Source organism: Pseudonaja textilis, chromosome 6 (genome assembly GCF_049901715.1).
Source record: "Pseudonaja textilis isolate UNSWEBS1 chromosome 6, rPseTex1.2, whole genome shotgun sequence".
In the NCBI taxonomy this organism is placed as follows: Eukaryota; Metazoa; Chordata; class Lepidosauria; order Squamata; family Elapidae; genus Pseudonaja; species Pseudonaja textilis.
Genome location: NC_141995.1, coordinates 29361810 through 29375934, shown reverse-complemented (window position 1 = coordinate 29375934; position 14125 = coordinate 29361810). Strand labels below are relative to the sequence as shown.

General features: G+C 32.4%; 1 protein-coding gene across 2 annotated transcripts in view; it reads left to right on the top strand.

Annotated features, from left to right (window-relative positions):
• Positions 1-13178, top strand: part of PCDH10 (protocadherin 10) — a 47516-nt gene extending 34338 nt beyond the window's left edge. The window contains exons 5-6 of one of the 2 annotated variants that reach the window (XM_087936140.1): positions 6315-6390; positions 12597-13178. In XM_087936140.1, coding sequence (XP_087792266.1) covers positions 6315-6349 — 35 coding nt within the window. In that variant the 3' untranslated portion in view covers positions 6350-6390; positions 12597-13178. The remainder of the gene's footprint in view (positions 1-6314; positions 6391-12596) is intronic. The other variant, XM_026697808.2, reaches the window with a different exon arrangement.
• The last annotated feature ends 947 nt before the right edge of the window (positions 13179-14125 follow it).

Sequence of the window (14125 nt, the reverse complement as noted above, 5' to 3'; positions counted from 1 at the left end):
TTCAAATGCATCAGTAAAAAAGATCATAAAGTGAACAAAATTAAATGTGTAATAGTTGCATTTTTGAGAGAGCTGATATGGGTTTTTTTTTTCTTGGAATTAAAGCAGCCAGTTTGATTATCATGAAGTTCATGTTGCAATGATGTTAAGCTTGTAAGGCAATACAGAAATGATTTTATTTTAATCACAGATCAAAACCACTCAGATAATTTTCTTATATACCAAATTGTGCCATTCTTAATTTTCTTTATTTCTTAAGTTTGGCTGTAGGATCTCATTTTCTGCTTGCTTGGAACTGAAGAATTTCGAAATCTGTTATGTATTGAGTTTTATTCCTGGTCTATTCTACAGAGTTCTGTCTACAGTGACAAGCAGTGGTTGTCCAATATATTAGGCAATATTCTTTTCCAACTCTATTTAGAAATGTAAAGTGCATGTTCTTGATTACTAAAGTGTCACTTTTCTTCTTAAGTAGTGAATTATTTATCTATAGAGGTTTATATCAATCTACCAGTGATTGAAAGATAAATATATTCTACTTTCTTGTATAGAAATGAAATCCGATAAAGGCATTGATGTTCTTATGTACCTTAAAAGTTCAGTCTCAATCATTCCACCAGACAATTTTTCTTCTTTTCTGCCTACAATCTATCCTAAAAAATCATTAGAAATGGTTCTTGAGCTCTTTTCATTTCATGCCATTACAAAATGATTTACCTGTTGAATATTTTTTTCTGCTGCAGTATGTCTTTCATGGATTTCAAAGTAGAACAATATATTGTGAAGGGCTCAAATGATCTATTACAGCAAAAATGATGTGGCAGATATGCTGGATATTTGTTATACGTTTTGTGATTTTTTTGGGACATGCAGTCCAATGTGGAAGAGGAAGATGTTTTTGCTGGGAGAAAAATATGCAATAGTTTAGAAATGTTGCTACTAACCCAGATATTTTGTTCAGGTATTAATTCTACTGCACAGACAATGTGTATTCAAGTGAGATGAAAGCTGGGTGGGGCAGAAACATAGAACTGTGGGTACAGCATTATTAAAAAAACCAAACCCACCTAAGACATAGTCAGCTATACAGACGCTTAAAGGAATAGAATGCAGAGACACATTAGCTCTGCCCAATATTTTTTTTTACTGCTCGTATAGTGAATCAGTTTTTGAACGGGGAGCTTTGTAGACTTTAGAAGCACTCTGCAGAGTGGAGGGGATGGACTTAATCTTTACAATAGCTTCTAAAGAGGCAGTTAGGCTGGAGTCAAACTGTTGATCCAAAGTCACTCTAGTGCATTTTTGAATTTGAAATTATCTATTATATGGCTAATTATATGGAAATTATATGGCATTCTAATGACTATATAGTTTTGATGACTAATGCATGCATCATCTAGGAAATCTAGGAAATTAAACAAGGTTCTTCCCTGGTTTCTACATTATTCAATTTATTGTTCAATTTCTATTTAGTTTTTTTAAAAAATGTGTCAAAATTTTCAACCCAATTTATTTCTTTTCTTTTAAAAGGAACAATTTTATATAATTAGTTTACTTTATTGTCATTGCACCTCATAGAATGAAATCAAACACCATCTTCAGTGCACATCATGACCATGACCATGAAAATAAACACAAACACACATCCTTCACACATCGAACCGGAAACCCCCGACACCACACCAACACTGCATTATACAGCAGAATTCCAAATAGCTACTGCTCTGGGATAGAAGCTGTTTTTCAGCCTATTTGACCTTGTTTTTATTATTCTGTACCATCTGCCAGATGGTAATAGTTCAAAAAAAGGGTTCCCAGGATGAGATGGATCTTTGAGAATGTTTTGAATTTTCTTAAGGCAGCGGGAGCTATAAAGTTCTTCCACAGAGGGGAGAGGTCAACCAATGATTTTCTGGGCAATGACATTAACCCTCTGGAATGCTTTCCTATCTGCCACAGTGGAATTGGCAAACCATACAGAGGTGCAATATGTTAAAATTCTCTCTGTGGTGCAGCGGTAGAAGGTCACCAGCAGTTTTTCATTCAGTTGTTGTTTTCTGAGAAGTCTCAGGTAGTATAATCTCTGCTGGGCCCTTTTGACCAAGGCTGCAATGTGGGCACCCCAGGTCAGGTCCTCTTTTAGGGTAACACCCAAAAACTTAAAACTGGCCACTTGCTCCACTAAGTCTCCATTGATAAGCAAGGGCTGGATGTCTGATCTGCTCCTTCTATAATCCACTATAAGCTCCTTGGTCTTATTGGTGTTGAGGACCAAGTTATTGTCTCTACACCACGAAAGCAACTGGTCCACCTAATCTTGGTAGGCAGACTCATCCCTCCTGGAGATAAGTCCCAGCACTGTTGTTTTATCTGCAAATTTAGCAATAATATTACTAGTGTGAGTGGGAATGCAGTCATGCACATAAAGAGTATAAACGTGTGTGGTGTACCAGTGTTAAGAATAAGGGCTGAAGAGGTATGATTACCTAATCTGACCCTCTGTGAGTGGCTAAACAGGAAATCCATAATCCAAAGGCAGATTGAATTAGAAAGCCCAAGGTCCAGAAGTTTAGACAGTAGTCTGTGTGGGAGAATATACATGTGTATTATGAGTAAAACAGAAAATACCATTTATAAAGGGATGAAAAGATAAGTACTTTCTTAAGTTTTGAAATAAACTGAAAATATATCTTGAATGGTAAATTGCAGGCATCTTGTTTTCCTCTTTCATTCTTTTTCCTTCTTGAAATAATGTCATGGAAATAATGCTGGTTATGTTGCAAAATTTGAAGAAATATGCTACTCTTCTAAGACAACATTGTTATAAAATCTTAAGTAAGATCCAATGCTTATCCTTTCAAAATAGAATTCTTTCACCTTATTCATCTCCTAAGAAAGATTTTACTTAGCCGTGCATGCAATGTACAGTATTTGTTCTCAAACACAAATAGTACCACAAAAGAAGGGATGCAATTTTAATCCACACACAATAATTTGAATGGGATATATATGAAGAGAGAGATGGCGAGAGTGAAAGAGAGAGAGCTATTCAAAATGCTGTATACCACACTGAAGAACTAATCTGCTGTGAAGAGAGAGAGCAGTGGGGAGGAAAGAAAGAGAGAGAGAAAAAAAAAACTTTTAGCCAATCTATGCATAGAAATGTGCTGCTCCATATAAGAGTTGGATGGAAACTTAACAGTGTCATCTTAGTAAGGTACATATAGTATGAATAATCATATTTGTTTAATTAACTCTCCCTCTTATTTTTCTTCTGTAAGAAAAGTCTCATGGGGACAGCCAATTAATGAACCACAGAATAGCAATAATATTTAGTAGTCTGCAAACATCCCTCAAGATGGGCACTAGTCTCTCAACAACATTTTAATATTGAAGGGCAGTAACTGTAACAAAGATTTTGGAGCAAATTGTCTTAAGGAACAATTGGTAGGACTTAGATTTACAGAAATATTTTTTTAATTTTCTCTAGACACACACACACAATATGAGATATTTGATGACAGAGAGGAACTGAGGATTAAAAAAAAAATTTTTTTAAGGTGGGGCCTGAAGATATAGTTCTACTTTTCAGGAAAAGCCACTTTTCATAATAACTCAAAGCCATCCTCAAGTATTCTGTACTAAGGGTTGATGACATGGAATTGTTTTCATTATTTCTTGGTTTTGTTTGGATTTTCATCTAGGTTGGTGGTGATACAAGTGATTTTTTTTTGTAATTACACTACAGATTTTTTGTAACCTTTTCCTGCATCAATATAATAAAATATGCTCATTGTGCTGCTTTTTTAAAGTGGTGTAAACTGGTGTAATGACAAAAATGTTGTCTAATGTGGAAAAGGAGAATGTTTTTGCTAAAAGACAAACATGCAAGTTTAGATCTGGTCTAAATGTACACAGCCAGGTTCATTTTTCCTTCTAAATAAATCAGTTCATCCCATTAATATTCTCTTCATATTCTCAGATGAGTTTAAAAGGTTCCCTGCCTTTATATTGATAAAACTTCCATCTTCAGCACGTTATTATAAAGTCAGCTGAAAGATAGTACAAATCTTGTGGCATTTGACTTTGGAGTTTCTTGCTATTGATTTCAAAATCCCTGTGCTTTCCTTTCAAAGAAACTGTGTCAATAAACCATAGATATTGATGCTGATATTTTGACTGTAAACAAATTTAAAAAGTACCTTTTTTCTTTATATACATTTAGCATTTAAAAAAATGTTCTTTATTTACTGTACTCATAAATTGCTTAAATTCAAAATGTAGTATTTAGCATTACAATAATGTCATAATATAGTGGAGTAGTATAACTATAATAGAGTACCAATAGCAATGTTTGGAACAACTTTGGCTATTTAATCTTGAAAGAGTTTCTGGAAAAAAAGCAGTCCTTAAATTGCTCTCTAAGGGCTAGGAGAATAAGTTTGTTCTTGTGGATTAGGAGGTAAGCTTTTCCAAAAGAGAACACTGGGCATGTTTCTCTCCATGAGAATTTACATGAGATAAATACCTCTAACAAGCTATTAGCAACATAGGACTTTATAGGTAATATCAGCATCCTGAATTGTTTTAATAAACAAGGAATAACCAGGAATAACTATGATATAGTATCACTGCTGAGAAGCTTCATACCAGTGATATTATATCATAGTACCATACTAAGTACATGTGGCCATATTTTGTACCATCTGAAAGTTTTCATTGAACTTCAAGGGAAGCCCCATGTACAACACATCATGGCCATCCATAGATAAGGTAATAAGGTCACGAGGGGCTACCATCAATAAATCTTCTAAGAAAGATAGCAGTTTTCATATAACCTTCCTGGCTATGATCTCCAATGGAAGCTGTGTGCTCAGAGATCCATATTCTGAACTGTGAGCTCAGGGACTCATATTCTCATACTATGAATGTGCACTTTCAAATAGAGCAGATCCCCATTAGAAACCAAACTTGGTATCACCCTGAATCAGCTTTTCTAATGGGCTGTGAAAAATAACCTTGAAGAACATGAGAAAAACCCATAGCTAAATAATAGAAATCTGGCCATTGTAATTACCAATTTATCATGTATAATTGATATCACTGGCATATTGCTATCTCAACCTATACTGATGGATAGCCTTTTTCTACCTTTTTGTGTAGGTATTAAATGTGATGGAAAGTAAAGAAGTCCTGGGGGGTCTTCATATTGAAGTGCCTGCTGGCTCAATTTCTCCACTCTCAACCAATATCTGTGCCCATCCAACTACAATAAAACATATCCCAAGATAAGCAGATAATATATAGAAGATACCAACAAAAGGTCCTTAAGAGATCTAAGCAGGATAAGGGTGATTACCATCCTTATTTTATTCAAACTCATCAGTAAGATTAACTGATGCAGTTTCTGCTCTCTACCTCAACATGAATCCTGATTATCACAGTTCCAGATGATCCATTTCTTCTGGAGATGCTATCACTTTTTCAACATGCTTATCAGCTCTACCTATTTTTTCAAAATTTGCAAAACTGATATCAGTGATAAGCTGACCATACAGTAAAAACTGATCGATCAAATAAAGCTTGTTTTGTCATGGATATGTTTTCTACATATGTAAATGATTTGCCCCTTGGAACAATGGACTGTGAAATAAGCATATTAAAGTTATGATGCCTTTTTGTGTTGCACCTTATTTGATGCAATGCACAGCAGGATTTCTTTGTAAAAAATCAACATGTAAGAGAAGTAAAGGAGACAGATAATGAGGACTGTATTGCTAGGAAATTAGTCCACTTGGTTTCATAATGATGAGCACGAAACACAGCAAATGTATTTAATAAACACATTTTTAATTAAAATAAAGCCTTTATTGTATGTTACACCATATATTGGCATTCAAATTTAATTTGTATTATTCTATATATATTTTTTTAAAACTATATTGAGTAGAATTTTTAGACAGATCATTGTAGAATTTATTATGTCATTAAATTGTCTGTGCTAACTTCAAAAATTATTTTCTTTTTAAGCCTATATTTTATGGATTTTTTTGCTTTCTCTGTGATAATTGTTTTTCTTATTACCAAATATTATTACCAAATCATATATATGATATATAAATATGTCAATTTTATTTAAATTTTCTAATTATAATTTTCAAAATAAGCCAGGGATGAACATAAATCTATTATTTTCAATTTATTTTCATAATGAAGAGATTATAAAGTTCTTTGTAAGAGACAAGTTGAGACTTTAGAATTCTTGGTTCTTCTATGATTTCTTATACTGATTGTAATGCTTTCCACCTCTCTAGGCCTTGCCATTTGTGGATCACAAAGTGGATTATAAAAGAATAGTGATTAAAGAGCTGCAGATCCTCTGTGAGATAGGTAAGCATTATTATTCTCCTTTTACAGATGGGGGAATCATGGACAGAGAGGTGTGAGGTGCAATCCTATATACTCCTACCAGAGGTGAGCCCCATTGAGTTCAATGGGATTTGCTCCCAGGTAAGTGAATATAGGATTGCGGGTTTAGACTTTTCTGTTATTTTATTTCCTTTTTCCTTTTCCCCCTTGCAAAAGGTAAAGCCAGTCATAGCTCAGATATGTTCATATTCTTTCCTTTAACTATGGAATAATTCTTCTTTCCATATAACCTCTCTGACTCTATTTCCCCAACTGTAAAGCAAGGATAATAATACAGGTTGAGACAAATTTTCTATGTTGGCACATTTTAGTGCCTGCAGAAAATTGCAAAATTAATTATGCTCCCACTTTAGAGGCCAATCATATTCATTTAGGAGTTTGGAGTAAAGGAAAATATTATTTCATATAATAATAAATTAAATGAGTTTCAGAGAATCAACTTTTGAAAAAAAAATAGTTATAGAAATACTCAGAAAGAAATTCAGGTAGTCCTTGACTTAAGACCACAATTGAGTCCAAACTTTCTGTTGCTAAGCAACACAGTTGTTAAGTGAGTTTTGTTCCATTTTACAACCTTACTTGCCATAATTGTTTTGTGAATCATGCAGTTGTTAAGTTAGTAACATAGTTGTTAAGTAAATCTGGTTTCCCCATTGACTTTGCTTGTTCAAAGATCACAAAAGATGATCATATGACTGGATCAATGCAACTGTCATAAATATGAGTCAGTTGCCAAGTATCTGAATTTTGATCATATGACTTAAGTGTGATAAGTGTGAAAAACAGTCATGTCACTTTTTCAGTGTCCTTATAATTTTGAATGGTCAGTACATGAACTGTTGTACGTCGAAGATTACCTATATGATAGTAGATTTAAGTACAAGTTTTACTTATATCTGCAGTAATTAAATAGATAATTAAACAGATAATATGTGTGTGTATGTACATACATATTGTTTAATGAGGATTCAGAACAATATTTTCCACATACAAAGCCATCAATAGATCACTTTTGTGCCCGAAGCCGGAAATCAAAGATTAAAAGCTTAAGTCTACAATTCACTTCTCCAACATCCCCAAGAAACTGCAGAGGTATTGGTTCTTGTTTATGACGCTTGTGTGATTAGAGATATTTTTATTTAGATAAATAAGGTAAATTAGATACAGTTTAAACTAAGTCCTTAAATTTAAACATTTTTCCCCTTGAAATTGACTTAAGTCTGGGCAATTTGGCTCAGACAAAAAGAAACTGATAAATATTTTATATGCCATAATTTTAAGTAGGATTCTTTTTCTTTTTCAAACTGTGGAAGCAGCTTCACTGTTCAGTTTTTATGCTACAGTCCACATAAAGCACCAAATCAATAAAATGCACAAATGTTTACTAACAAAAGTAATTAAATATAAGATAATTTAATATTAACAATAGGCATTTTGGACTTCACATTTATTTCAGCTTTAAGAAAGTATACTGTTCCCTAAAAGCTATAGATTACTTATAATATTTTTTTATAAAACTTTAACACTTATAATTGACTGGATTACATTATCCAGAAAAATTATTTGTCAGTATTCAATCTTCCCTTTCCCTTTTCCAAATTTCAGATGTCTAATTTAGTCGGATAATAATAGGACTAGCAAGAACAATGGAAGACTAATTACTGATTCCATCAGGGAGTTACAGCTCCTATGGGTCTTCTAGCTGAAGGAGTTGTATGGCTATATTTTAGCTGTAGGGCTAAATATAGATATAATTGTACTTACTACTTTTCAGGTTAATTTCAGGTTAAGCTTAGAGAAAGGGAAAAGGAAAGGAAAAAGAAAAAGAGAAAGGAAGGGAATGGAGTAGAGTGGAGTGGAGTGGGGACAAAGCCTGTCATGAGCCAGACTCAAATTGCAGATTTTGTTTCTTTTTGTTTGAGGAGATAGACTTAGAGTGTGTTCTAGAGTCTGCAGATTGGGAAAATAGACTTACATGAATATAATATTGATCAATTTCAGTGGAACTTCTGTGTGGACCTTCGGGACATTCCTTTGTGTGTGTGTGTGTGTGTGTGTGTGTGTGTGTGTGTGTGTGACTTGATTAGTCTATATCTGTGCATTTTGGAATGTTGACTTAAAATACATAATAGAAAATTAAGTGAATGTGATTTAAAACACATAAAAGTACAAATGGCTAAAATACTACATAATAGTATTTATAGTAAATGACACTATTTTCAATAATAATTTATTATGAATATGATAATGAATTATGAATATAATAAATTATATAATGATTATGAACTATTGTTTTAAGTACTTTTTGTGCATTATGAGTGATCTCACACATTAAATAAAGGAGTCCAACTTGTGGCCATGGGAAATATTGATTTCAGTGGTACACCAACTGCATGACAGCACCAACTCTCATATTACAGTATATAGTTATTTACAGAATTGCATAATAATTATCTGGATAGAATTCAACTATATACAGTAGAACCTCTGGTCACGAACTCTTTTGATCATGACCAAATCAGGTTCCAACCAAAAAATTCACTTTTTTTTTTCACGGCCAATTTCCCCTTCTGAATCACCATATTTTGTGTAAGCACCAAATTTCCAAAATTAGGTTCGGTCACGACCAAATCAGGTTCTACTTTATTGTTATGATTTTCATAGAATCATGATCCTCTTTGGCAAGAAAAGTATACCATTAAAAAAAAACACAGTTAGATACATTGGATAAGATACTGTTTTTACATCCTTGCCCCTAGGGGAAAAAAGTTATATAATAATAGAATAGCGCTTGTTATGAAGTTAAAGCTAATTAGTTAGTGTCTATTTGAGTTATTCATAATTGCTTCCTTTACTGAATGTATTATTGTCTTTCCTAGTATTAATAATGCTACTATTGTTTGCATTACAACTTTAATTCTAAAAAAATGAACTAGAAACAGAGACCTATGGATGATATCCCTGTTTGAGTGTGATTCCTGCAAGGATAAACATGTAGAAATATTAGAAATTTGTTCTGAGTTCAAACTTGTTATACTAACCTGTGTAAACAGATCTTTGGATATTTTTGCAATAACTGTAATGAGAAAATTTTTTTAAGTGATACTAAGTAATAAAATAGAAGTATTTTATACTGTTGTTGCATTGATACTGGATACAAATTTTCATCTACCTTGAAGCTTTAATGGAATTGACACAGTCTATACTTATTGCAGTTCTTTTTCTTGTAACTACACCATTAATGAAGAACATATAAAATTGTGCATATAAACATGCCAATATAGGATATATCTGATAAAGTGGTCGCTACTAGGACTGTGTGTAACTAGTTTTGCAACTGTTGAAGTGCTGTGCTCTCTCAGAGATTCAGCATAGCTATTTTGAGGGCCTTCGAAAGTGATCTGAACCTGCAAATGCATACAAAAATGACATTGTCATTGGGAGAAAATGTATTTTCTCAGACAACAAAAAAAGGTCCTCTACAGCAAACTCTCAGCCCATGGGCTGGATGCATCATGCACTGGCCATGTCCATGCCCAGTTTAGCGAAGAAGAAAAAAGTCCTGATATGTCACATGATGCCACTGTGACAACGTGAGTTTGACACCCCTGCTCTGCAGGCTATGCTGGATTTTTAATGGATTAGGTCTTTGATACTAAAAGCAGTACATTCAGATGGGTTCTTTGTAAATCCCCCTAAATAGCTTTGCATAGTACTAATAAATATTTATTTTTACTTTGCAATTTACAATACAACAAAAAATAATAATATACTAAATATAGCACTGCATATTAAAGGTCAACAAGGTCAAAACATATTAGAATATTTTGATCTTCACGGCTTTGCAAAACACATGGATGGTGATGCTTAATTAAGTAAACTGCATTAAAGACAACATTTTATCTCAATAATTTTGCAATATTTGTTCTAATGAATGAAAAATAATTAGTTTATTTTTAAGGGAGCCATCCTCTCTCCATCTACAGTTTTCTTGATTGATCAACTTGCTGTATTTGCTATACTATGAACCTCAATGTAAGAGATTTAATGGGAGGGAGGAATGTCTGTTAAAAGAGAATGTCCACTAAATCTATATTGGATTTTATGTAGCTTAACATATATAAAATGGTGAGTGGGATTTAAATGCATATAAAGGAACATACAATATACACATTTTCTCAGTTGAATCTGAAGTCTATTAAACTGAACATTTACACCAAGCATCAAAATGTTAGAAATTTTTTTTCCCTTTGAAAACTAGCTCTAACAGGATCACAAGCTAGCTTTTGATTCCAGCTATCTTATTAGATAAAAGAGCTTTTAAACTCCATCACCAAAGGCTTCTAGGATGAGCTTCATGATTCTTGAAATTATAGTCAAATTTGTTTCTTTTTTTTATAGATGTTAATTGATATATACTAATACTGTCCTTCCAAAAGCATCATAGTCCATTTACCATTGTTTCTAATAATGCTTATTATTCTCTTTAGAACTATATATTTAAAATCACAAATCATAAGTCTCAGCTACATTACCTTACTTATTTCATTGGAATTTAAGTGAAACTAAATGTAGGAAGAATTCTAGCCCTGACTGCTCCAAATAAATTATACTGAAATACTGAGTTTTGTTCCTTATAAGGAATGTATAACTATGTAGCCACTGTGAATGTAGTAGTATTTTTGCAATGCATCTTAACTTTAACCATTTGGAAATAATTTTCAGATGCAGTTTGGAGAGACTCAGTGAAGCTATATCATACTATTGATCTCTCTCTATATCATCTCTAGCCATTGGCTATTCATAATCAAATCAGTATTTGAATAATTGTAATATTTGCATAGATAGATCGTTTTATTTATTTTTATAATTATTTATAGTAATAGATAAATTCTAGACATTATGAGGAAAAGTAGCTGACCGTCTTTTCATTTATTTACTTCACATGAGAACAAATTGGGAGGGGGAATGAGATTTTTGATAGGGAATTAATTAACTCAAAGTAACAAAAAATAAGATGTGTTTTGAAATATGTTAGGGAACTGATAATACTTGGGATACAAATTGTCTCCAAACATGTTTTTTTTTTTATTGATGCATATAGTAAAACTTGCTTATTAATCTCTATTATAGAAATCTTCAACATTCACAGTTCTTAAAACTGTGCAATGCAGTTTATTCTCTTTAAAGAAAATTACATTAAGACAATCCAGTCATTTCAGATCTAATATCCTTCTGTCTGATATTTTTCATATAATTTTGATCTTCTAGAATTTGATTATAATGTTAGTATAGCTTGAATTTATTTGTATTGATATGCATAATAATGAACTTAATGGAAAATACATTGCCAATGTTTTTTCTTCTTCTTCCATGACTACATCAAAGTTTAAACTACCTCAGTGAAGCCACTTCTTGGCTTTGTCATGTGCCAAAAATAAGTTATTATTTGCACATGTTTCTGGTAGTAGCTGACATACCAGCAGACGAGCTCGGCTCTGTATCTCTCCAAATTAACATAGTATGTTGTTAGATGCTAATAGTTTCCAATTGAGCCTATAGTTTTTACATTTAGGCACTCCAACTCTGAACCTATTCAAGGTCTTCCTTGGATCATTCAGCCATATCTAATTAGCCACATTTAATTAATAGCTATGGTGCTATGATAAATAGCAGAAGCAATCATAAGAAAGATTATTATTTCAGTGTTAGTCTTATTTTGTAAGATTCAACAATCACAATTGAAAAATTCCACTTACTAGTCCTTGCTAGTCCTTGCTAGTCCTATCATCACCCCACCAAATTAGACAATCGAAGTTTGGAAAAGGGAAGGGGAAGAGTGAGTACTGGCAAAGAATTTTTCTGGCTATAATACAATAATCCAGTTAAATATAAATTTGAAAGATTTATAAAGTCATACAATAATCCAGTTAAATATAAATTTAAAAGATTTATAAAGACATATTGTAATAAGCAATTTATAGTTTTTTGTGCAGGGAATAATTTGATAATTATATCATTTCTGAAATAAAGAAGTCTGACTATTGACTATTGTAAATGTTAAATTATCTCATAATTTATTGCTTTTTTTAATAAATACTGCTGCCTGTTAACATGTCAATCTTTACTTATCTAAGATTCCCCCCTTCCTTTTTGTCCCCCCACAGCACGGAAAAGGATATGCTAGTCAATTCTACAGGACTTACCTGAAGCAGCATGATTTGCACAAAAGTCGACCAACAAAAGCATCAACTTTTCAACTTCATTATCTTGGCCATCCAGTTCTGTGTTAACAGAAGAAATATTGTGCTGTTGAAGACATTATGGCCAATAATAGGACCTACTTGCTCTCAGCAGGCCTGAGAAATGAGTTGAAATGTATGGAACTATAGAAACTTAAAGAGGCAACTGATTTTGTCTCTCTGATCAGTGTGTGCCTGTTTACAGCACTATATAGCTCCTTCTTTCTCTTCTCTCTCCAAAATGTCACTGAGCCCTTTAGATGTTTATATTCGCCACAAGAAGCCAATCGTACAGATTTTAAACAAAGGAAACGTGCATTATAAATGCAATATCACTGTTTTAAACTTGACTGTTTTATATTATTTTTGTGTGATCAAGTGTTCCCCAGACTATTCCAACTTTACAAAAGAAATTGTGAATCATGTTCTTTTCACCTGTGGGTCTTGAATATGTTGTTAATCTGCAAGCCCACAAATATCAGAGACATTCTGTAGTTTATACACCGTGTTGCAAAGTGTTTACTGTACTATTTCAAAGCTTCTAAATAAATATAAAAATATATATTATATTACATATAATTTTCCGGGAAACGTGGTACCATTTAGTTGATTTTTAAATAAATTCATACAGTCTGCACCATACCCTAAGATGAGAAGGTAATTCAGGGTCCTTAAATTAACCTTGCCTAAAAATATATTAAAAAATAAATATTTAATAATAATGCCCCAAATTTTGTACTTTGGTCAATCCTGTTTGTCCTTGTTTAAAAAGCTGTAAGCAACACCATTTTTTCTGAAAATTGTACTGAATTTCCAATGCCAAAGATACAGCTGTCAATAATTATGAAAATAAGCACTGACTGTACTATCAACCTCCATTATTTTGATTCTATTTCTATTGCTTTTAATTTAGAATCAAAAACTTTTTATAATGACTCTATAAACTCACATGTATATGTTGTTAAAAAAAAGTACATTGGGTGTCTGTACATTTTGAAATGTAATATATGATATAAACGAAGATAACTAATTTAAGGAAATCTTCCCATTCTCCAAGAAACATAGCTTATCTACATAATCATTTGTCATAGTTTTGTGCCAATATATCTTTTCAGGAAGGCTTGAATTGATTTTTTTAAAGAACAGTCAAGGACAGAGTCATAATCAGAAATTAATTTGAATTGGTCCTTTTAATACTAATGCAACTTGAAGTTAATTTTAATTTATGCAATTTCACTGTTAACCAGTTTAATCCCATCAGTGTTATTTTTATAAGAGTTTCATGGTTTGACATATGTCAGAAAGGGTATTTTAACTAGAAAAATAATAAATTGTCAAACATTCATAAGTCTGGAAAACAAAGCTTACCTTTGTTTTATAATTTTTAAGTTGAAAAACTGTAAAAACCTGCCTATCTTCTTTTCTTCCTTCCTTGACTAGTGCACAAAGAAAAT